Source organism: Emydura macquarii, unplaced genomic scaffold, assembly GCF_026122565.2.
Source record: "Emydura macquarii macquarii isolate MOO-44397 ecotype Brisbane River unplaced genomic scaffold, CSIRO-AGI_Emac_v2 contig_1230, whole genome shotgun sequence".
NCBI classification, from domain to species: domain Eukaryota; kingdom Metazoa; phylum Chordata; order Testudines; family Chelidae; genus Emydura; species Emydura macquarii.
Window position 1 is genome coordinate 377936 of NW_027131367.1, and position 21170 is coordinate 399105.

At 47.4% G+C, this 21170-nt stretch overlaps 1 protein-coding gene across 4 annotated transcripts; it reads right to left on the bottom strand.

The window, feature by feature from the left end:
• Positions 1–57: 57 nt before the first annotated feature.
• LRRC45 (leucine rich repeat containing 45) lies at positions 58–21092 on the bottom strand. 4 transcript variants are annotated; one of them, XM_067547113.1, is made up of 18 exons: positions 20861–21092; positions 18511–18633; positions 13966–14027; positions 12114–12184; positions 11668–11846; positions 10742–10870; positions 10034–10146; positions 9394–9452; positions 9213–9290; positions 7314–7449; positions 6921–6998; positions 6620–6731; positions 6373–6443; positions 4127–4219; positions 3270–3362; positions 2004–2177; positions 1770–1917; positions 58–1365 (listed from the first exon to the last, which is right to left on the bottom strand). In XM_067547113.1, the coding sequence occupies exons 2-18, from the start codon at positions 18542–18544 to the stop codon at positions 1169–1171; spliced, it is 1827 nt and encodes a 608-aa protein (XP_067403214.1). In that variant the 5' UTR covers positions 18545–18633; positions 20861–21092; the 3' UTR covers positions 58–1168. The 4 variants fall into 4 exon arrangements, with proteins under 4 accessions (XP_067403214.1, XP_067403212.1, XP_067403213.1 ...); XM_067547111.1 differs by having other exon boundaries at positions 18313–18633; XM_067547112.1 differs by lacking the exon at positions 20861–21092 and adding an exon at positions 19365–19382 and having other exon boundaries at positions 18313–18633.
• Between the last annotated feature and the right edge of the window lie 78 nt (positions 21093–21170).

The following is a 21170-nucleotide window of genomic DNA, read 5'->3' on the forward strand; positions in this document are numbered from 1 at the left end:
CAGAAATCAGCATAAGAGTTAAAAACAAACAATAGAGCCCCCAAATTAGTCCATTAGTATTATAACAAAATGCAAAAGCTCTTTATTTAAAAATAAACCCTGCAAAACAAACCATGAAAACAAATCAACCCCTAGACCCAGAGAAAAGGGCACATATTTCACTTTCATCTTAGTTTTAAAAATGTGCATTAAAATTAATATAAAACCATTCAACACTTCCTACACATTATTTTCTGAAATTTTATAGCCAGGGACAGAGAACAACTCACACCCCTCCAGGAATGGCTGGTCTCCACCAGTTCAAAGCCAAGGAAATAGGCACTGCTCAGATGTCAGGGACCTTGGGGAACCAGGATTTCATTCTTTGCAGCTTGTCACTTTAGAAGGAGTCACTGATTCCTCCCCCTCTCCCCACATGTAGTATTAAATACTGTTCTCCGCCACTGTCTTGTCAGAGGCCTCATCTTAGGACAGTGGTTCACACTGAGCAAGGACAGGATCTTCCCTATTTTTCAGTATCAACTCGGGCTATAGGGGCTTCAGACATAGCCAGTAATCCATGATCCAGCCTGGTTCTGCAGCCATCTGCCAGCATAGCTGTTTTTATTTATGACACGTATGTCTATGTCACCATCACAATAGTATCTGAGCTCACTGTACCTGGCCTAGAGTGATACAAATGGCTCCTAAGCATGGAAGCTGTTTTTAACAGTTCTCCTGTTGAGTGTTGACAAGACTTTCTTTGTGAACAGCCACAGCATCCAGATCAGTGCTGCAGGCTGACCCTCTCTCCCAGGATCTTATGGCATAGTTAGCATCAGTGTGCTGTGCAGATACAGACAAGCTTATGTTGTATGACAGCATATGAACATAGTTTCAGAGGCTGTTACAAGCTCTAGTGTGGACAGGACCTAACACGGTTAAATGGGGGAACTCAGACCCAGCTATCCTTACCCCAACCTTGGCTAGCTGCTTTCTTCAGACCTCACTGCTGCCAGGAGCAAAATTTCTGAATGACCTGAGGGATTCTGTGTCTGTGACACCCTTGTGCTTCAGGACTTAACACCACTCCACTGAGAAACCAGACCTACCCCGGAAGAAGGTGCTGCACCCAGATCACCCACCCTGTTCCTGACAGCAGGCACCTGGGATTCCTTAGGACACATGCTCATTTCCTAGGACTGAGGGCTCCAAGGGGGGAGCCCTGCACATAGGCCAGGATGGCATTTTGCAGGAAACTAGCTCGTTGGGCCTCCTCTTCCCTCATCCTGGAGATCTCAGCCTCTTTCATCCTCAGTTTCTCGCAGAGAGTAGAGATTTCGCCCTCTTTATCCAGCAGGGCCTCCCGGTGGTTACTTGATAACACTGTGAAGAAGAACCATGTTAGCATAGGGAGTGGGCATGTCCTTTGGACCATGGGATCTGTAGCAGGGAATAAACTGCTGCAGTGAGAGTATGCCTGTGGAGGCAGAGCGGTAAGACACACACAGCAAAGGCTGCTGTGTGTGTGTGTGTGTGTGTGTTACCACTCTGCCTTTACCTAGTGGGCCCAACAAGGCACTGGGGAGGTTTGTTTGCAGATCATGCGCATAGGACTGAGGATCTATCCCTCCTGCTGTGTGAGCCTGAGCAGGGTAGCAGTAGGTACCATTCAGCCCCAGATGCTCTAGACCATGGGGGAAGGGCTAGCCATAACCTGACACCCATACCCCTCCCTGCAGTCTATGAGGAAGGTGCTGTACATAGCCCCCAACCTCCATGACCCTCACCTTTCAGTTGCCTCTCCAGGGCTGCAACCTTCTCTCTCAGCCCTTCCTGTGCTGCCCTTTCAGCCTGCAGGTGTCCAATCTGTTCCAGCAGTTCCACTCTCACTTTGTTCACCTCAGCCACTTTCTCCTGCTCCTTGCCACTCAGGTCCTAGCATACACAGGACCCATGAGAGACCAGCAACCTCAGAATACAGCTTTGCACCAAAGGCTAGAATTCCTCTTGCACCCTGGTACCTGTTGTAGTTCTTCCATGCGCCTCTTGAGCCCTTCAGTTTGCAGGCTCAGCTGACTGACCCTGGTCTGTGCCTCTCCCACTGCCTGCTTCTGCTGAAGGCAGTAGTTTTGAGCTTCATCCCGTGACTGTGTCATCAATCGTAGCTTCTCTTCTAAGTGCTCCAGGCGCTGTTGCTGTAAAACGCAAGAGAATAGCCCCTCTGCTCTGCCTCCTGTAAGAGGATTCTCCCCAGCCCAGGATCAGCCCAGCCCAGGACTGGTCTATCAAGAATTTGGATGGGAAGCAGAAATGCTGCAGTGAGTGGCGGCAGGGAGTCACCAAGGGACACAGCTCCCTTGAATTGAACAGGGACCCAGTGTCTCTTTCTGTTGACAGGGGATGATGTTCTTGTGGAAAGGCTGCCTTTTGGAGGAGATGTAAAACCAAGACCCTAGCTACCCACTGAAGATCCTGACAAGCATTTCACAGGGGTGGGAGCGTTAACGCCAGAGTCCTGGACAAGCTCTAGTTCTGGTATTTACATCCTACCGCCTGGGTTCATTTCAGTTTGACACAGCATTCTTCTTCACTTCCTGTCCTAAATGGCTGGGCAGCATTGCGGTACATGGTTATTCAGATGCTGCATCCCACCCCAGACATTGCTGCACTCATGCGATGGTGAAGTGTGAAGGTGTGAGTGCATTTATAAGCTCATAAAGCATTTTACTTTGGGATGTAAGGTGCTAAAAGAGGTCTGGATCTTGAGGAAGGCTCCTGACATGCCACACAAGGGGCACCCCCACCCTGGCTGTTGGTTTCACTGGTTTTCACTGGCTTCAATTCTAGAAAGTAACATTTCTTGTCCAACAGCAATAGCCATATTGGAAAAATTCTACCAAGCCTAGAGAACTGCAGACACACATGAAGTCTGCTGATAAATAGCAGGAGAGGGGTCTGCTTGTCTGCCGGGACCATGAGCATAAGCAGTTAGAATGACACCTTGTTACCTGCATAACCACCCCTAGCTAATTCTGTATGAAACAAGTTGGAAGGTGTTGAGCTGGTGGGGACAGGGGTTATGGTTTTGAGACACCTTGGTATGGGAAGTGCTGATTTAGTTTGATGCAGACATTTCACAGTTTCTCCCCCTCATGAGTCAATCAATACTCAGGATAACAAGACCAAGAAGAACAAGTTATTGATCAGTTACCTGAGAAAGAGACATGCTGAAAAGACAGATCTGCTCCCACCTCCAGACAGGCCCAGCAGCTGGGTCACGGTCTTACCTCTTCCAGCCTGGACTGGCTCCGGACTTTGATTAACTCCTCCTCTGCCTGACCTCGCTCAGCCAATGCCGCTGCTTTGATTCTACTCAGCTCCTATCACAAACACACAAGACACATATATTCCAACCATGGGGAGCCTTATTACCACAGTGCTGGCCACTAATGATACCATGCAGCTTCAGACCCTGGATAGGACAGAGGCTAAAAGTGATGCAGCCACTTCCTTGCCTTAGAGACAAGGAGCAAAAAGCTTTCCTCACCCTGAAGCTACCTTAGACAGTTATCTGATTCACAGACCAAGTTTCAGATGCAGGTGGGAATGCACCAGACAGTGTTCCAGGGCCAGTGAGCCACAGCCAGAAACGGAGCAGGGGCTGAAAAACCTGACTTGTCCAATCAAAATGAAAATAGAATATTTGATATAAAATCTGTGTCCCTTCTCTCTGTCCCCTAGTGCAGTCCCCTCCCCTCATGGGCTGTTCTCCAGGGGCCTTAGCCTATAGGTAAATACATCACTGCTGCAGGCAACTTTTAATTCCGCTGACTGCATGCCCAAGCCCTACTGTCTTACCCAGTTTCTGATCCAGAACAGTGTTTGACCTCACTCCACCACTATCCAGTAGAAAGAGTTTTTGTTTAAATGGGAAATCAAATGAACAGATGCCTCCGTCCCCTTGTCTTCTCATCTCTTCCCCAACCCCCACTCCTCATAGCACACACAGGGAGTTTCACAGACCATTCTTGGAAAATTGCATAGAGGCCCCTTGTTAAAATATTGGCAGCACATTCCTGCCACTGCAGCTCTACCACACCCAATGACTCCCTGGCACACATGCACCCAGACCACTCGCTCTCACCTCCTCCAGCTCTCTCCGGATAGCTTCCAGCCTTTGGATTCTCTCCTGCATGGAGCGTTCACTTGCTTCCATGTGATGTGCCATGTGATCCACCTGCAAAGCAGCAGGAGCCATTCCAGTGGTTTTCTGGTACCTTGTTATTCCTGAGATACTGCAGTCACCCAGAATGGGGAATAGCACACTTCTCCCTAGCCAGCTACTGGCAAGAGGAAACAAAGCTTCCTCCTTCCTCAACGCCACTCTTCTGTGAGGTTCCAACACAACTGAGCAGCATGCCCTTACATAGGAAACCAAAGCTTGGCATACAAATTCCCCCACATTTTTGGAGAAAGGGGGGTGGAGTCAACACCTGGGAGCTCAGGCCCCCTTGTAGCTTGGTCTTGGACTGGAGCCAAACACCAGAAAAAGCCCAGGCTCCAGTTGGGATGTGGACTTCCTGGAATAGATGATCTCACAAGATTTCCACACTCACCCAAGAACAGTTTGAGAGATTTTGGTTTTGGGACACCCAAATCTAATCCAGATCTGATCACTGCCTCCTCATCACTGCCTGTACCAGTGCCTAATCAGCCCCCAAATCCCAGGGAGGAGCTGCTAAAAGAGCTAGGATTCAAAACACCGTGTATTTGCACCCTATATAATACTGTAATAATCTCTGTCCAAAGTGTACTTTGTGAGGCATCATTTGAAAATCATAACTCGCTGGTCAATATCATGGTAAAATGTATGTAGCAACATCATATGTAAAATTATGAATTCCCCCTGTACACTACTTGTTCAAACCCAGACTGCCTTGCCTAGGCAAAAATGGTTAAATAGACCTATCCTAAACAAAGGAACATGTGGTCACCTCAATTTACAGACAAGTAGTAAACAGAACCTTCAAGACAGCAGGGGGAAGAGATTGCAGGAAACTGAACAATTTGCATTTTACCAAATATGAGCAGGGGTTAAAAAAACAACAAAACAACCCATGGAACCTCCTTCACCACCAGAATGCATGTTGCCTTCCTCGCTGCTTGAATAAACTTTACTTTGAAGGGTAACCTTCAGAAGAATCCATTGCAAAGATTCATTGGACTATAAAAAAAAAAGGGGGGGGGGGGCAGAAAATCCAATGTCTCTTTCAACCAAGAAGACAAAGGAACCAGTATTTTTGGGCCTATGGAAGAGATCCTGACTGAGAAGGGGGAGTTAGCCACTGTGGGTGAGAAAAACTTCTTGAACAAAGCCTTGAACCAAACCTTTTAAATATGTATTTTCATTTTTATTTTCTTGTAACCATTTCTAACTTTATCTCTTACACTTGAACTCACTTAAAATCCTATCTTCTTTTGTTAATAAACTTGTTTTACTATTAATCTAAACCAACTGTGTTTGTACTACAGTGAATGTCAGCTCCGGGTAATTTGGCAAGCTGGTGCATTTTGTCTCCTTAAAGGAGCAAATGGATCTTCTTATTCCTCTGAATATTGCAGGAGAAGGCTGGACACATCAGACCACACTGGTCTGGAGTAGTTTGGGACTGGGAGTGTATTGGGGTCACCTGCTAACATTAAACAAGTCTGATAAAGAAAAGATGTGTCTGTGATAACTGCTGGCAGGCTGTTGGATTCAAAGTGGTTGAATCAGAGCTGTACAGAATACAGAACTCAAAGTGTAAGCTGGCTGTGTGTATGTCCCACACAGGGAGCCACAAATAGCAGAAACATTTGGGGGCACTCAATTTATAATATAAGCAACTTATAAGCAATTTATAATAAGCAACACAACCTCTCACTGGTCTGAACTGCACCCCAGAACATGACAAGAATTGAGCACTGCCCCTGAATTGCTCAAATGGTATTTGAGGCACTTTGTTGTTTGCTCCAGCGAAACAGCTTTTTCGGGATAAAAATGATGACACCACATGTTTAGTTACTGCCCTCTAGAGACAGGCTCAAAGAACAAGTCCCTTTTTGGGGGGGTGGGGATCATGTGACACACCCAGCACACTCCTGAGGGCTGCAAAACCCTGATGGATGGCCTAGCAACAGAGTGCCCTGCAATCTCTCCTGCCAGGCTCAGGCTGGGTGGAAAGAGTTTCTATTTTTAAAAATGACCTTTTGCCCCCACGGATGAGATAGAGGCTGCTGAATCCTCACCTGACTTGGACAAACAGTCCCAATAAATGAATCAAAGGGTCAGTAGCCAAGAGGCCACTAGGGAGACTTGGGGTTCAGTTGCTGTTGCAGCTCCATCCCTACCTCTTTCAGCCGAAGGGATTCCATATCTTCAAGACCCTGCTTAAATCTCTTCTTTTCCATTTCTAGGCGTTCTGTTGGTTAAAGAAGAACCAGATTACCAACCAAGGTCTCCCACTAGTACTCCCCACCCTTCACCTCACACTACATGTCTCATCATAAACTTTTCTGCTCAGACTGCAGGGTCTGGCTCCCCAATGACTCAATTATCTGATCCCCCCATGCCTGGCTGCCCAGCTCCTGCACTCACCCTCTGCCTGCACGGCCCGCAGTTTCAGCTCTGCTGTTGTGTTTGTCAAGTCTTGCTTCACCTGGAATAGCTGGTCCTGCTGGGCTTTGCACCTTCTTTCTAGCTCATCCACCTGGATGGAAATCACCACCATCACAGAGCGTCTGCTTCCCCTAGCACTGGGCTGGGTGGCTGTGCATGGCCACAAGCCAGTGGGAGCACAGGAAAGGGTCTGGAAACCTACACACACTCAGCAAAGTGAAAAGCATACTTGGAATTCCCCAGGCTCATCCCATGTTTCAGCCTAGACTTGCTCTCCTACCTGGTTTCTTAAAAGCAGGTTTTTCTCATTGGCAGCAGATAGGTCCCGAAGAAGCTTTGTTTCCCTATCAGCATTTTCCTGCAAACAGAGCCACAGATTAGGAAAGCTGATCCCACACCTCCTGAAGACACACACGCCCATCCAATACCACTTCAAACTAACCCAAGTCCCCAACACCATAACTTTCTCTCACACCCAGCACCCACTACATCTCCAGCCCACAGTAAAAATCATTGTCTGCACAGTCATTACTCTGATCTTCAGACTTCAATGCAGTTCATATACAGAATCACCTGACTTCACATCCCATCCAGCATCCCCAGATACCCCAAGCCAGAATGCTACCCAGAATCAGATGTCGACCAACCCCGACCAGCGCCCTATCCAACCCACCTGTTTCTGCTGCCTGAGCTCCTTCAACTGGTAATCGGCCATGCTGGCTTGCTCTTGCTTTGTAGCATTCAGAAGCTCTCCCAGATTGTGCACTTTTTGCTCAGACAGAGCCAAGGCAGCTTCAGTCATCTGTAGTCTACACAGCAAGAGGCACAGCTGAGATTTTAATCTTTGTCCTTCCCAAAAACATCATAGTCCCAGTGAACTCTCTACACTGGACTGCACAGGATGTGTGGCAAGACACAACCCTATAGCAACATAGAAATAGCCAGAGGATCAGCCCAGGGGTCCTCCAAGCTCCATCTCTTGTCTCCAACAGTACCAGCTGCTACAGAGGAAAGTGCAAGAAACTCTGTAATTTGTAATTACAGAATAACTTGCTTAGTGGGCAGTTCCTTCCCACACTTCATCAGTGAGTGGTTAGCTCAGGCCCTGAAGCACAAGGACTTGTATCCCTTAATGAATCTGTATCATATCTATTGTTACTATGGATGCTCTCATTATCCATAGAAACATCTGATTCTTTTTGGAATCCTACTAAGTTCCTGGCCGCAATGAAAGCTCATGTAAAGAAGCTAAGCAGACTAATTTTATGTTGTGTAACAAATATTTTCTTCAATCAATTATAGATTTGTTGCATTTCAATTTTATTGAATGTCCATTAGCTCTTGTACTGTAAAACAGGCTGAATAGAAGCATCTGATTGCAATCATTGAGCTGTTCACAGGACACTTAACTAACAACTCCAGGAAAGGTTCTCTAATTTATAAACCCATAAGGGGCCTCAGTAGCTCAACTTACTCTTTCAATGTACTGCACCATATGTTGCATTTCTCAACAGTGAATTTCAGCTGCCCACTCACCTCAATTGTTGGGTCCCTCTTCACTGTGTGTGATGATCACACCTCCCCACCCCTTGACTGACAGCTTTGTGGGCAGAAGTCTGTAGCATAGAACTGGCCTTAAACACACACAGCAAATGAGCCAACTCCCTCTCCCACTGCAAAGAGACTGCTTGTCCCCACTCTCTGGACAGCCCATCCCTTGCCCCCGGCCAGCTCTGCACAGTCTAGCTTCCCATCTACTTAACCACTCTCCAGCTTTTGCATCCCGTTTGTCAGCTTCTCCAACAACTGCATAGAATGCCCCCATTGTATCAATCTGTCAGGCACCAACCTGCCTTCCCTTAAAATCCCCTACAAGATCCACTTCAATAGTGATCAGTGCTGATGGGAATTGCCAACTGACAGCAGGAGGCCAATGGAGTTCACTGACATGTTTGTTCGATTCTCCGTCACTTTGACAGCTGAGTGTTCAGTTGATATTGACTTGAGTTCTGGTCTTATTTGTTTTTATGGCTTCTCACATGGGAAGCGAGTCCGATCCTTGATTTGCAAATGCAGCTGTATGTCTTGCAAGTGTAGTTTCCAGCACTGGCCTTATGACCTACTCTCTTCTCCTGCAGAGACCTCACACACCATTCCTCAAAAGTGGCACAGCCTCATGGCACAGACATCTCCATCTAGGTCTGTCCAGTGGAACAAATTCCCAGGTTCCCTGGGAACTGACCTGACTAGTGTCCATTTCTCTCTCCAGCCTGCAAACTGCTAGAAGCCAGTTCCCACAACCTGCCATCTTGTCACTGTCCCCCTTGACCCACTCCTAACTCCACCAGCTTGTCTGTTACTTCATCTAGTGTGCAAATTCTTGGGGGCAGTCACTGTGTTTACTACAGCAGCACCCAGCACAAAGGGCGCTGATCCTAATTGGGGCCTCTGGGTGCTAGCAAAATACTGGAAGAAATAATGGGCCAGCTAGTTCCTCCTCTCTCCATAGCTCTGATCAGTACAGCCTACTTCTCAGACAATGGAAAAACTGGACAGATTCTTTCCTCCATACTTGGCTTTCAGTGAATTCATGACAGACTGCCGCTCATTCAGGGCTTCCTGTAACTGGCCAACTCGTGCTGCTGATGTCCTGAATTGGGAAAAGAAAAACATTAACATCTGAAATGAAGTCTTCCATCTCAGACTTCGCTCTGAGAACCAAATGGGAAGAGGGAGCCCAGAGATTCACTGACCTGCTACTCCTGGTTTTTTCTTCTCTCTGTTTCTCAATAGTGTCCATCAAATCTAGGAACTGAGAATGAGACAAACACCAGTGACACTGTGAACTGAATGAGTTTGTGGCATTTAGACCTGCCTCTCCCTACCCTCCCTTCAGGACAGCATGGGGAGCAAGCCCAGCTGATCTCCTGGAAGAAGCTAAACTGGTGATCGGATGGGTGTCATTGCCCAGCTTGACTAGTGTCACTGATCAGAGTTAGTTGTTCTGTCTCAGACTTCGCACCACTGGGCAGAGAGAGGATGTGGAAAGGAAACCACACGTATTAACAGCATCATAAACTGGGAACTACAGAATTGTCCCAGTACGAGAAAGAACAGGATGAATGAAAATGGAAACCACTGGAATCCTTCGGCTCCCAGAGACTAGCATGTCAGCCAGGGGATGTTTCCAATACATCTAATCTACCTGCTGGTGGATCTGTTCCTGTGGGCGACCCAATCCCAATTTGCTGTATGATGCTGTGTACCTACTGTAAGTATGAATGCAGCATGTCAGCATGTGCAAGTGGCTCCTTGAGCCAGGACTCCTGGCACTGTGCTACTTTACAGAGATAATTGGCAGGAAACCAGTGTGAAGCATTAGGAGGCAATGACCTGTTTAGCCTTCTCCTCCTTCAGATTCAACACCTCCTGACTGAGCACACGTGTCCGGCTGTGGTTCTCAGTGAGAATGGTCAGACGGTCCTGATTGTGATCCGTGGCTTGTTCTGACACAGAGAAAACAAACGCAGATATGCACATTTCCATAACTATAGACAGTGAGAGATTCTGCAGCAGAATGATACCCAGAACCCCTGTGGCTGCAATAAACCCAGCATGGTAACACCCTCGTCATGGGCCCGTTAGAGAGACTGTTCCCACAATACAGGTGCAGTGGATGGAGAATGAAGGAAATGTTCCGTGTTAAGGAAATAGCTTCCAAAACCCAGAACAACACAGCTCAATGGGGGTTGCTTTTAGCAACTTTCAAACTGTACCACAACCACTACGGGCCAATGCAAAGCCCCACTGAAGTGGGAGTCATTCCCTATTTACATGACATTCCCAGACTGCACTCAGTCAAACCCAACCATCTCCTTCCCTCGCCGATCTCTGCAGCAAGGAACTGGGGAAATTCCAACATTTCTCCCCTTAGCAGAGTATAGCTCCCTGCAGTACCCATGTTCAGCACAACTCTTCTCTTACCAGCAGGCAGAGCCCTAAATGGTGGTGGAAGACATGGAACTCTTCTGGGCCAGCAGTCCATCACCATCCAAGTCCCTGTGGTGAGAAGGGCTTGCTCACACAACACTGGCCACTTACCCACCGCCTTCAGGATGTCACTGGGGATGTTGTTTCCAGCCAGCTCCAGCCTCCGCAAGGTCTTGTTGCTGTGCAGACAGCTCAACAGAGCTCGGCCACCCAGAAGTCCAATGTTATTCCAACGCAAATCTAGATGGGGAACAAACCGTCACTCTAACAACTGCACAATCATCATCAGGTCATATTTAACACATGCCTCACACATTCCACCCCTGCACATTAGGTCAGTTCTTCCCAGGAACCTCAGCACAAGCCACCAGTGGGTGCTGTTTAACCATCCAAGAGTGGTGGAATGAGAAAGTGACTGACAGTGCAAACATATAACAAATGCAGCTTAATTTACCCCCTCAGCATCCTGCAGAAGGACCTGCAACAAACACTGCATATTCTGCAAAGTCTGCGCAGGGAACCGGTCCACCTGGGCAGACTTCCCAGCGTGGGGTGTGTTCCCATCACACCATTACTCAACAAACCCCACTTCCTTAAAGTGGCTTTCCAGCCCAGGAGTTTGGTTCTAGTTTGAAAGAAACTCAGTGCAGGGAGACAGCACGGGAGCCCAGTTAGGAAGGGGAAGGGAAATTCTATTAAGGCTTCTTACTGGGGCAGTAGGGCAAGTGCACAAAGAAACCACAGAGCCTGGAATAAGATGCATGAATCTCAAGCCAACAGGACAGTCATAAACTCGGGGGATGCCTCTTCTTATCAACCCCAGGGGTGGTGCTTTTGCACCAGGTAACCAGATTTAGACTCTGTGCTTCCATTCCAGAGTTTCCAGTTAGCCGCTGCTTATCTGAGTCATGAAATCTCTACGGCCTGCCACTTGCATAGTCTATGAGCAGCTCTGGGATGACTGGAAACGGGGTGGCAGTGCCACAGGTACCACCTGACAGTGGTAATCAGTCCTGGCGATGGGGAGTTGCTCTTACCCAGCTCCTGGAGGCTGGAATTGCATTTCAGGGCCATGGCCAGCTCTCCTGCACCCTGGTGGTTAATCTGGTTATTGCGCAGATCCAGCCATTGGAGAAAGCAGTTGGCTCCTAGTCCTTGGCAGAAAAGAGAAAAGCTCTCCTCCCACATGCCCAGGCTGTTCCACTCCAAGGTGAGGCTGAGGGGAAAGTCAAACAGGAGTCACAGCTTAATTTTCATCCCTAGGAATAAGGAACAGTAAAAGGATGAAGGGGCTGGCTTGAGGGCAGACACAGCTTAGCCCCTATGGGGCTCTGTGACTCAATCACAGGCCTACCCTGTCAAACAAAGTCCAGACTCCAAAGAGAAGGGAGCCCTCTAATATCCACCCCAACTCTGATCCAGCAAAGAAGGAAGCGCCACTTTTGCACGCACTCACCCAGCACATAATGAACAGTGACCTCACCTTCTGATGGATTTGTTCTGCCTGAGGAGTTTCCCCAAAGCCTCGGCACCCACAGCTTGCAGGTTATTTCCCTAAAACAAATACTGCATGTGAGCGGCTTACTGTGTCCCGTTTCATCCTGCCTGATACACTGGGTAGTGCCAAGGCAGAGCTGTGGTTATGATTTAATCACATGTGGGTAGCACTGGTCCACTGGCCACTAAACCCAGCTCTCCAGCCCTCCCGTGGAAATGCACTGCTCCTGCTGGTGACAATGCCAAATATAAACATGCTGCCTGGCCTCCCTGTGCGGGGGAACCAAACTCCTCCCCCATGGAAATCATGATGTCAAATATGATCATCCATTGCCTAGGATAAAAAGGGAGCCTCAGACTCTTGGCATCTAATGGCCATTTTGGCGTTCCACCAGAAAGGGCTCATCTGACAGCAGAGTGAGGCGAGATGGATGAGTTAGGGAACTAACTCAGAATGACACCATGTTCTAGCAGAAGGCTGTCTTTGAGGGTGTTTTTTTAAACAGGTCTTTTGTTAACACTCTCCCCTGAGGGCTTATGGCAAGTGTGAACTATCTAAAGCTCCAGGCTCACACTGTACTGCAGGCACACATCCCACCATAACTCGAGCTTGGCGGTGCTGCAACGCGTATTTTTAGGTAGCATTCAATCAGAACCCAGATTCTGCTTTGCTAGTATTTTTCCTGAAACCTAAAGGTTAATGACACAGACAGGCTAAAGCAATTTTGAGCTATATACACAAAGGCAACATATGACAAACTCAGGGGGAGATAGTCCCTTTCACATGTAATTCTGGTGTGTCTGCACTTGAAATAAAGTGTTCAGTTCTGCGTACCATGTTACCAGAGAGATATTGATACCGTGGAGGAACTTCACAGAAGAGCAATTAAGTTAACCAGGGGACTCCCTCACTGATGTTGAAACATTAAAAGACCTAAATATGTCTAGCTTGACCAAGCAGCAGCTAAAAGGGGGACACACAGTAATAACTGCCCATGAGTATGTAAAGATGGGATGAAAGGGCTTGTCAAAATGAGAAAGTTGAACTAGTTGTAGGCTATATCTACACTACGAGCACCACAACTATAGCACTATAGTGCAGACACTTCCTTCACTGATGGAAGGGGTTCTTCGTCAGTGTAGGTAATCCACATCCCCAAGCAGCAGTTGCTAGGTCAACGGAAGAATTTGCATCTACATTCAGGGGTAGGATGACTTAACTACAGCGCTCAGGGGTGTGAATTTTCCACTTCCCTGAGTGACGTAGCTAGGTGATCTAAATTTTAAATGTAGACTACGGTGTAGTTAAGGTGTGATTTTAAAGAGATTTAGTTAAACTATGTGGACATGCTTCAGATTAAAACAGGCTTAATTCATTATAGTTTAAATCAATTAGAAACAGTGTTAAACTAAACTGAACTGAGCCTTACTAAGAAAAATAAATGTGTCCACATAAGAGTTTGCAGTGTACTCATTTAAATGAATCAGTTTAAAATACAATTAAAAGCAAGCATTTCTTCACATAGACAAGACTTTAGCAATGGAGTACTAGGAAAACCTTCCCGCAAGTGAGTTCTACCAAGCAGTGAAGCAGTCTCCTTAAGAGAAGGGCTGGATGCCCCATCAAGTGGGGCAATTACAATGGACAAGACAACACATTAGGAAGTGTGTAACAGGGAGCAATCCTGCACTGGTTCCTTGTGTTGGTGGACTGTACGGGACCATCAGGTCTTTCCACCCCCAATTCCCATGAGATCTGCACCTATCCAACTGCTTTCTTGGTGTTGAAGGCCAAGGCTTGTGCTCAGAGTTGCTCAAGTAAAGTCAAGTAAACTCACCTTCAAGTCCAAAGATTTTACTACGGTGTTGGAGCAAAGTCCATTCAGCAGATGTTTGACCCCTGTGAAAGAGAAAAGAAGGTCATTTATATTTCACATAGGTCTTCAATCCTCTCCCTGACCTGAACGTGAGGTGTCAGTAAACACTTTACACTGGCAGTCCCAGTTGAGGAGAGGTAGCTACAGGGAGAAACTATTTCACTTGGCAAGTAACTTAGTGCTGTTGGAAGGTGCCAACCTGGTGAAGAATTCATGGGCAATCAGCAAGAAGATTTGTAAAAAAAAGGGGTATTTTTAAAGCAATAATCTGCCATGCCCCTAAAGGAGTAGAAACATGTTCTTTTTGTCTTTCAGAACTTCAGAAAAAGCTGGTGTCAGCTGAAGAGCAAACCAAAATACCATGGATCTACAGTCGTGACAAAAATTGTGTTTTGTGTTTTATGTTGTGTGTCTTGTTGCTGGCATTGTTGTGCATGGTGTTAAAAAGGGAACACTGTGTTAGGCAGAAAAGAATTAATACGCATTTTAATTGTATTTACAGAAACAAATGTTGCAGAAGGACAGAGGTCAAGGAATGTCAGTCTGTTAACCAGAAAACATCCACAGGTGGTGAAGGCATGTTTAAAGGCAAAATATACATAGGATGCAAGGTTTATTTGTCGGTGGGAATAAAAGAATAAACATAAACCTCAAGCATGTAAGCCCAGCTAACAAAAATTTGGTTATGTGTTCCGCTGATCACCATTCCTGGGCATATAATGAACATCAATAGAAAACTACTGACATGTTTCAGTGTGTGGCCCATGAAAATTTGGGATACATGTGTGAGGATCAAAATTTACAAGAAAAAAAATAATGTTTTTATGTTAAAGCCAAAGGGTCCCAAAGATGTATGTTTAATTATATGTAGGAAAGGGATGTGTTTGTGTTAAAAGTCATTGTCCTATGGTAGCAGTAGACAATACATTATATGTTGTGACTTATTTAGTTAAAGAGATGTTTTTGCAATATTACAAAAATTAAAAGTTGTGATTTTGAATAATATATACCTATACGAACTGTAAGCTACCTAAAGTTTAAACCACAGTTTGTATTACAATGTAATGCCTGTAATCTTAGGCATGATAAGAAAACTGTTGATCCATCCAATGTTATATTCACATTTACAATATGTTGCATAGACAGGAGAGCAAATACTTATTGAAGTACTACATGACAATACAGAAATCAGTCTAGTACTGAAAACTATTGATACAAGACATCACTCTTGGTGGGAAACACTATTAGGGTGGTCGCCTTCTGCAACTGGTATGCTAAATATAATGGTTCACCCCATTGTGGTGATCACTGGAATCCAGTTGGCTTTATTAGTAAGCAAAACAGCTTTGGTTTGCTGGATGAAGAGAAGTGTTCAGAGAATGTAAGATGCTGACATACAAAGTCAAATAAGGCCATTGCTAATTATATCCAGGAAGCAAGCCCAAGCTCAGCAGGTCTGAGCATTGGACACCTGTAACAGTAATAAGGATTCTGGTAAAAGCGTCATTAAGGAGGGGACTCTGAGGTCTAAGACCTCATTTTTTGACTAAGCAACTGCAGTCACATCAGGAGACAGCAGCCATGAACTAAGTAGCAGGTAGCCACATCCCCATCTAAATTACATCAAAGAATGTAATATTGGGCTGTTAAGAAGGTTCTCATGTCCTAATAGTACCTACCACCACCAGATAAAGAAACAGATCTCAAGATGTTTAAAGAAAACTTTGATAGCATTCTGTCTGGCCAGGAATCACTTATCATATCAATAGTTGTGGTTGTAAAATCTTCATCTCGTATTATTTTGTCTTTATGGTACCCAGGTCTCTATTGTTTATCTGAATTATTTCTGTCTAGTTCTCTGACGGTTTCTTCTGTTGCATAACTAATTGTGCAATATTTAAATCAACTAAGGTGGTGGGATATGATTGGTTAAAGAACTGTTTCATAATGAGCTAGGATTGGTGTTTTGTAGTACTTTAGTTTAAAATGATTGGTTAAGATATAGCTAAGCAGGACCCAAGTTTTAACTATAAACAGGGGTCCAAAAGAAAGTTCTTTGGAACCTAACTCCAGGATACAGCCCAAGAATAGACCTGCCAGACCTCAACATCCTGCCAACTGTATTTACAGATGCTGGAGTCCCCAGATGATCTAAACCTGATTGGCCACCGGGAGAAGTTTGTCTGCTTTATTGGGAGTGGTGAGCATTGTATGCTTAGCATGTGTATTCTGTTTTGGTAATTGTTAATAAATACAGAATAAGGATATTACCGTGTAAGGCTCCTTTACTGGTAAAAGATCCCGCAAGCCCACAGAAGATTACACCCTGAGCCCTTTGAACCAGGAAAGGGTGGGTACTTAAATTACCCAGGTTACATGCCTGGGAATGGGTGACCCTGAACCCTAGAGTGTGAATTGGGTAAGGGTAGATGTCTTTCCCACAGAGACCTACCGATTGGGAAAGGGTGGGGGTGCCTTAACCAGGTTATGCCTTGAGCCCTACAGATTGGGGTAAAGATGTGATGCACTAGTGCGTGGGTAACAAACCTCACCTGGAGACTTCTCTTTCCCTACAGACCAGCTAGAGCCTGGGTAGAGGCTTCTGACATGCCCTGCCACTATAGTCACAGCCCTGGTCTGGAGAACCATCTTCCAAGAGTGTGAGGGGACGTCAGACTCTATGGCTTATTCAGCCCTTCTTCTCTCTGCTGACAAGGTGGTTTGTGTGATGTGGACACTTCTCTAGGATTTGACTAGCATTTGTCTGATACTGACCTGGCACACACTGGAACTAGTGATCTAGAGGGTAAAGGGTCCAAGCCTCATTTCCAATCCCGAGCCCCAAGAAAGTAAATTCAACAGCTGCAATTGCCACCAATTCCTTTTACTTAGGGTACTGACACACTGCTGCTGGAGTTCTAATTTCCAGCTTGGGTACATGTACTGCTAGCTCTGATCTAAAAACATTAGCAGGGCTGCAGTGGCACAGGGGGCAGCTTGGGCTAGCTGCCTGAGTACAGTCCTATCAGAGATCCTAGACATGTACTCAGGTGGCTAGTCCAAGTTGCTACCCGTGTTACCCTAACTACACTGCTCTTTTTAGCACACAAATTCGATCAAAATTACCTCATGTATGTCTACTCGAGTTGGCAATTACACCACCAGCTGCAGCGTAAACATGCCCTACGAGTGGAGATATACATCAGACAACTCCTCCAAGGCAGAAGAAATGTGCTTCTGGCACACACAGTAGGGCACCAAGGGAATCACCAAAGCACACAATCAGTTTCAAACAATTCTGTGGCCTCATTATTCCAGCATAGCTAAAGTCCCACTTCCTGTTCCAACTGCAAGCAGCTTCTTCCCACTCCTCCACACCCTCCTTTTGCTAGTGTGAGCTCCTGAAGATCTCTGATCATTTTATTTTTCTCTCTTATTTTTCTAAAGTAGCTGTGTTCTCCAGGGACAATGCAGTGGCAGAAACCTAGTTGTAGACTGTGAGGTGGTTGAGGCAGAGTATTCCCTGGTGGGTCCCCTTTCTGGAGATGCCTGACCCTGTAGAGAGCTATATTTAAGTCATGCTTTTCCGATAAAGCCTTTACCCAACTTCAACACCCATAAAAATTAAAAGTCCTGCACATGCATTCATACACCCTGGAATAAAGGGGAGGGGGGAGAGCAAAAATACTGTCTATTTGAGATTCTAAAGCTTCATCTTAATTGTACTCAGCATGTCCATTTAACCTTTACTTAGCACATAAGCAGTGCAAGGAGTTTCTGGGGCTCAGATTTCTTATTCATGCTCACAAAATGGTTTGTATGTGGTCCCAGAAAGTGTCTCAGGCCCAGGTCCTGAACAGAACAAGACCCACCACCTACCTTGGCATCACGGGTTGAAACACACGAAGAAGTTTTGCTTTTGTGATAAAATTAGTTAAATAAAAAAAATATATATATACCAGCTTTCAAAGCTCAAACAACTTGGTGAGGTAAGAAGTAAAGAATGAAAACTGAATGTGTGGGTTCATGTGGGCTCAGATAATATTCTCTCTGAGACAGATTAGTATATAGAAGTAAATGTAAGGCCAGGAGCTTCAAATATATAAATTCCTATTAGCAAGAATCCTGGATCTAATTCTCTGCGCATGGTGCTGCAGTTTTCCCCATAAGCACATATTTATTCACTCTTCAAAGCAATTTCCCTAAGGTTAGGAATCTGACTTTCATCATGAGCCTGACTCCCAGATCTCACAGCTCAGAGGCATAGCACAAATGCAAGCGTCTCCTTGTGGGCAGAGAGAGTCCCACCTTCTTCATTCAGCATGCAGTCACTCAGCATGATCTCCGTAAACAGGACCTCATCCTGTAAAAGCTTCCCTAGGACTCTGCACGTATCCAGAGAAAGGCTCTGGGTGGCAAAATCCAAGCGGCTTTGCCCTGGCACCTCCCGGAGCTCATGTAACTGCTGCAGGACTGTCTCCTGTGGCTCAGCACCACTCTCCTTACATAACCAGGCATAGGCCCTTCGGAACTCCTCCATTGCCACAGCAGGTGCTCATGTCACTCTCTTCGCGTCCTCTGATGAAGTTTCAAGCTGGCCTCAGAGTAGAGCAAGGAATGCAGGAAAACCTGGTGGACAGTAAAGGCTTTATTGTGAAAGGCAAGAAGCAGTTATCCTCACAGTGGTGTACCAAGGGGAGTAGGGGGAGGCCAGAACCCCAGGTCCGCCCTTCACAATGCACAGGGGATGAGGGCAGCGACCTGGTGCCCTTCCTATCCCCCCCAAGCCAGGGGGTGAGGCCACCCAGTCTGAGCCAGCGCCGGGCTGGAGTGGCAAGTAAGTGTGGGGTGCTGGGCCGGCCCTCCATGATAGGCGGGGGGCACAAGAGGCTAAAGGGCGGCTGCTCTCACTCCTGCACCCCCCCCATCATGAAGGGCTGTACCCCCCACCCAGGCCAGGGAGTGAGGCCACCCCCATCCCAACTGGCACTGGGCTGTGGGGCTGGCGTGGGAGAGGCAGGTGCTGTGTGGCAGGTAAGTGGGGGCAGGTGGAGAAGATGGCGGAGCTAAGCCTGCATTTGCGCCTCCCCAGGTCTCAGACCCCCGCAGGTACAAACTCCCACTTCCCAGGACAGTTGGGGGGCAGCGCCAGGACCCCTCCTGCCCTGCACGGAGGGGGGGGGGGCGTGAGACAGGGGGGTGTAAATGCAGGCTTGGCCCCTGGGTGCCAGAGACCCATGGTAAGTCACCGTATCCTCAGACTATAATGTATGGTCCTAAGGTCTCTCATAAGCTGAACGGACACAAATGGTGGTCAGATCCAGAGCCATCCCCACTTGGATGCCCTGCAAGCCACCAACCTCCTAACTCCACTCTCCCAGGACAGGGAGAAACTCACTACAGCCTCTTCACATGTGCCGCTTGCTTGTTACTGGGATACAGCCCCCACCAGACTTGTGTAACTAGGATGAGTAGAGCATGCCGGGGATTGTAGTTCTGCTCTTCCCCTCTCTCCCTCCCTCCTCACCCCAGTAACCTGGGGAGGTGGGCATGCTGGGAGCTGTAGTACAGATCCAAATTTAGAAACTACATGATGCAGCCCCCCTCTTAGCAGAGACATTGTCTCCTGCTGCGCAGGCCCCACTACCCCTCCCATAATATCAGTGTATGGTCAACCACAAAAAATAAAAAAATCATGATTAAAAAAAAAAAAAAAAAATTTTTATTTTTAATCTGTCTTTTGATTTGTTAACTGTCCCTACTCTTCTCCAGTGTGTAAGTGAGAATTTCAAGACTTCAGCTCTCTTCTTCAGACGCAGTAATACAGAAAATAGGTAACACAGATAGTTCCTCCTACAAGCACCGCCATCTCATGGTTCACAATTAATTTGTGAGTTAGCAACACTGAAAGATCCATATGGCAACCACAGCAATTGCGCATGTGGTGAAGCCCCAGCAAGAAAGAATTTATGTATGATCAACTCTCTGACACAACCTATGCTTTAGTCTTTGGCAGGAAGTTAGTTGCCCAGTCTCCTTTAGCTCTCCTTCCACCTTCCCTTGCTGCTATTTCCATCACACAGTGCCAGGGGACCGGAGACCACGGCTTGGGAACCTCTGACACTGAGCATCCATCAAAGCGCAGCCTGAAAATCTCACAAATCCCAAAGCAAGACAGGTGCTTAGCAAAACCTCAGGAAAGACAAACCCAACCACTCCAGCATCGCACACGCCCAATAAGCACCTTCAGGACAGATATTTCTCTAAGGCGAACTATCCTGATACACACATATCTTGAACTGAGCCAGCCTCCCCCAAGGCACCATCTTACTCTGCAGATTGTCAGCTTTTGTTTTGTGAAGAGGTCAAATGTGAACTCCGCTTCACCAGTGCAGCAAGATCGGTCCGGCCTGCTCTGCTCCACACACACCCGGACCCGGACCCGGACCCGGCCCCACTACACCGGGAAAGCCGCGGGTTGTTTACAGCGCTGCAATCCGCGTGCGGAGGCGGTTCACTGGAGTAAAGGCACCTTCAGCTCCTCAGCGTCTATTCGGTCCCCTCTGGGGGTGAACCGTCCGCCGCAGCGCAGCGCACCGGCGCGGGCACCGCCGACAACCAGGATGAGGCGGACGGACAGACTGGACCCTGGACCAGCAGCTGCACTGGGGGCCACCAACGGGGGCGATACGGAGTCACCCTCACATGGCCCGCGCCGTATCCCGAGCCGGGGAGGGGAAGGGCGGGGCAGGGCAGCCCGGCCAGGAGAAGCGGGAGGGGGGAGGGGAGGGGAGCCGGGCCCGGCCCGGCCCGCGGAAAGCCTTCCTCAAGCCTCCGGCGCAGCCCAGTTACCGACCTCGGCAGGGGATCTCTCGTCTTGCGGCGTCCTGTGGGCGGGAGGAGGACGCGCCCGCTGCCGCCTTGGTCCTGCCGGAGACGGGCTCGCTCTGGGATTTCCCCCCGAATACCCGCAGTTCCCGTGGCCGTTCCTGCTCCCGCGCGAAGCCCGCCCAGGAAGATGTAGCGCGAACTACAGTTCCCAGCATGCACGCTCGGCAGACGGGAACCAGCCCCCTACTGACCCGGAAACGTCCATGACTTACTTCCGGGCGCGGGTAAAGCTATTGGACTACAGCTCCCATAATGCTGCGCGCAATTGTAAACCC

What these genes read in the sequence shown, in the direction of transcription:
- LRRC45 (XM_067547111.1), bottom strand. Translation starts at nt 18,544, where the DNA reads ATGGAGGAGTTCCGAAGGGCCTATGCCTGGTTATGTAAGGAGAGTGGT. An exon ending in CTGCATGCTGAATGAAGAAG is followed by an intron (nt 14,028 to 18,312) that starts GTGGGACTCTCT and finishes TCTCTTTCACAG; the next exon opens with GGGTCAAACATCTGCTGAAT. An exon ending in CCTGGAGAGGCAACTGAAAG is followed by an intron (nt 1,366 to 1,769) that starts GTGAGGGTCATG and finishes TCTTCTTCACAG; the next exon opens with TGTTATCAAGTAACCACCGG.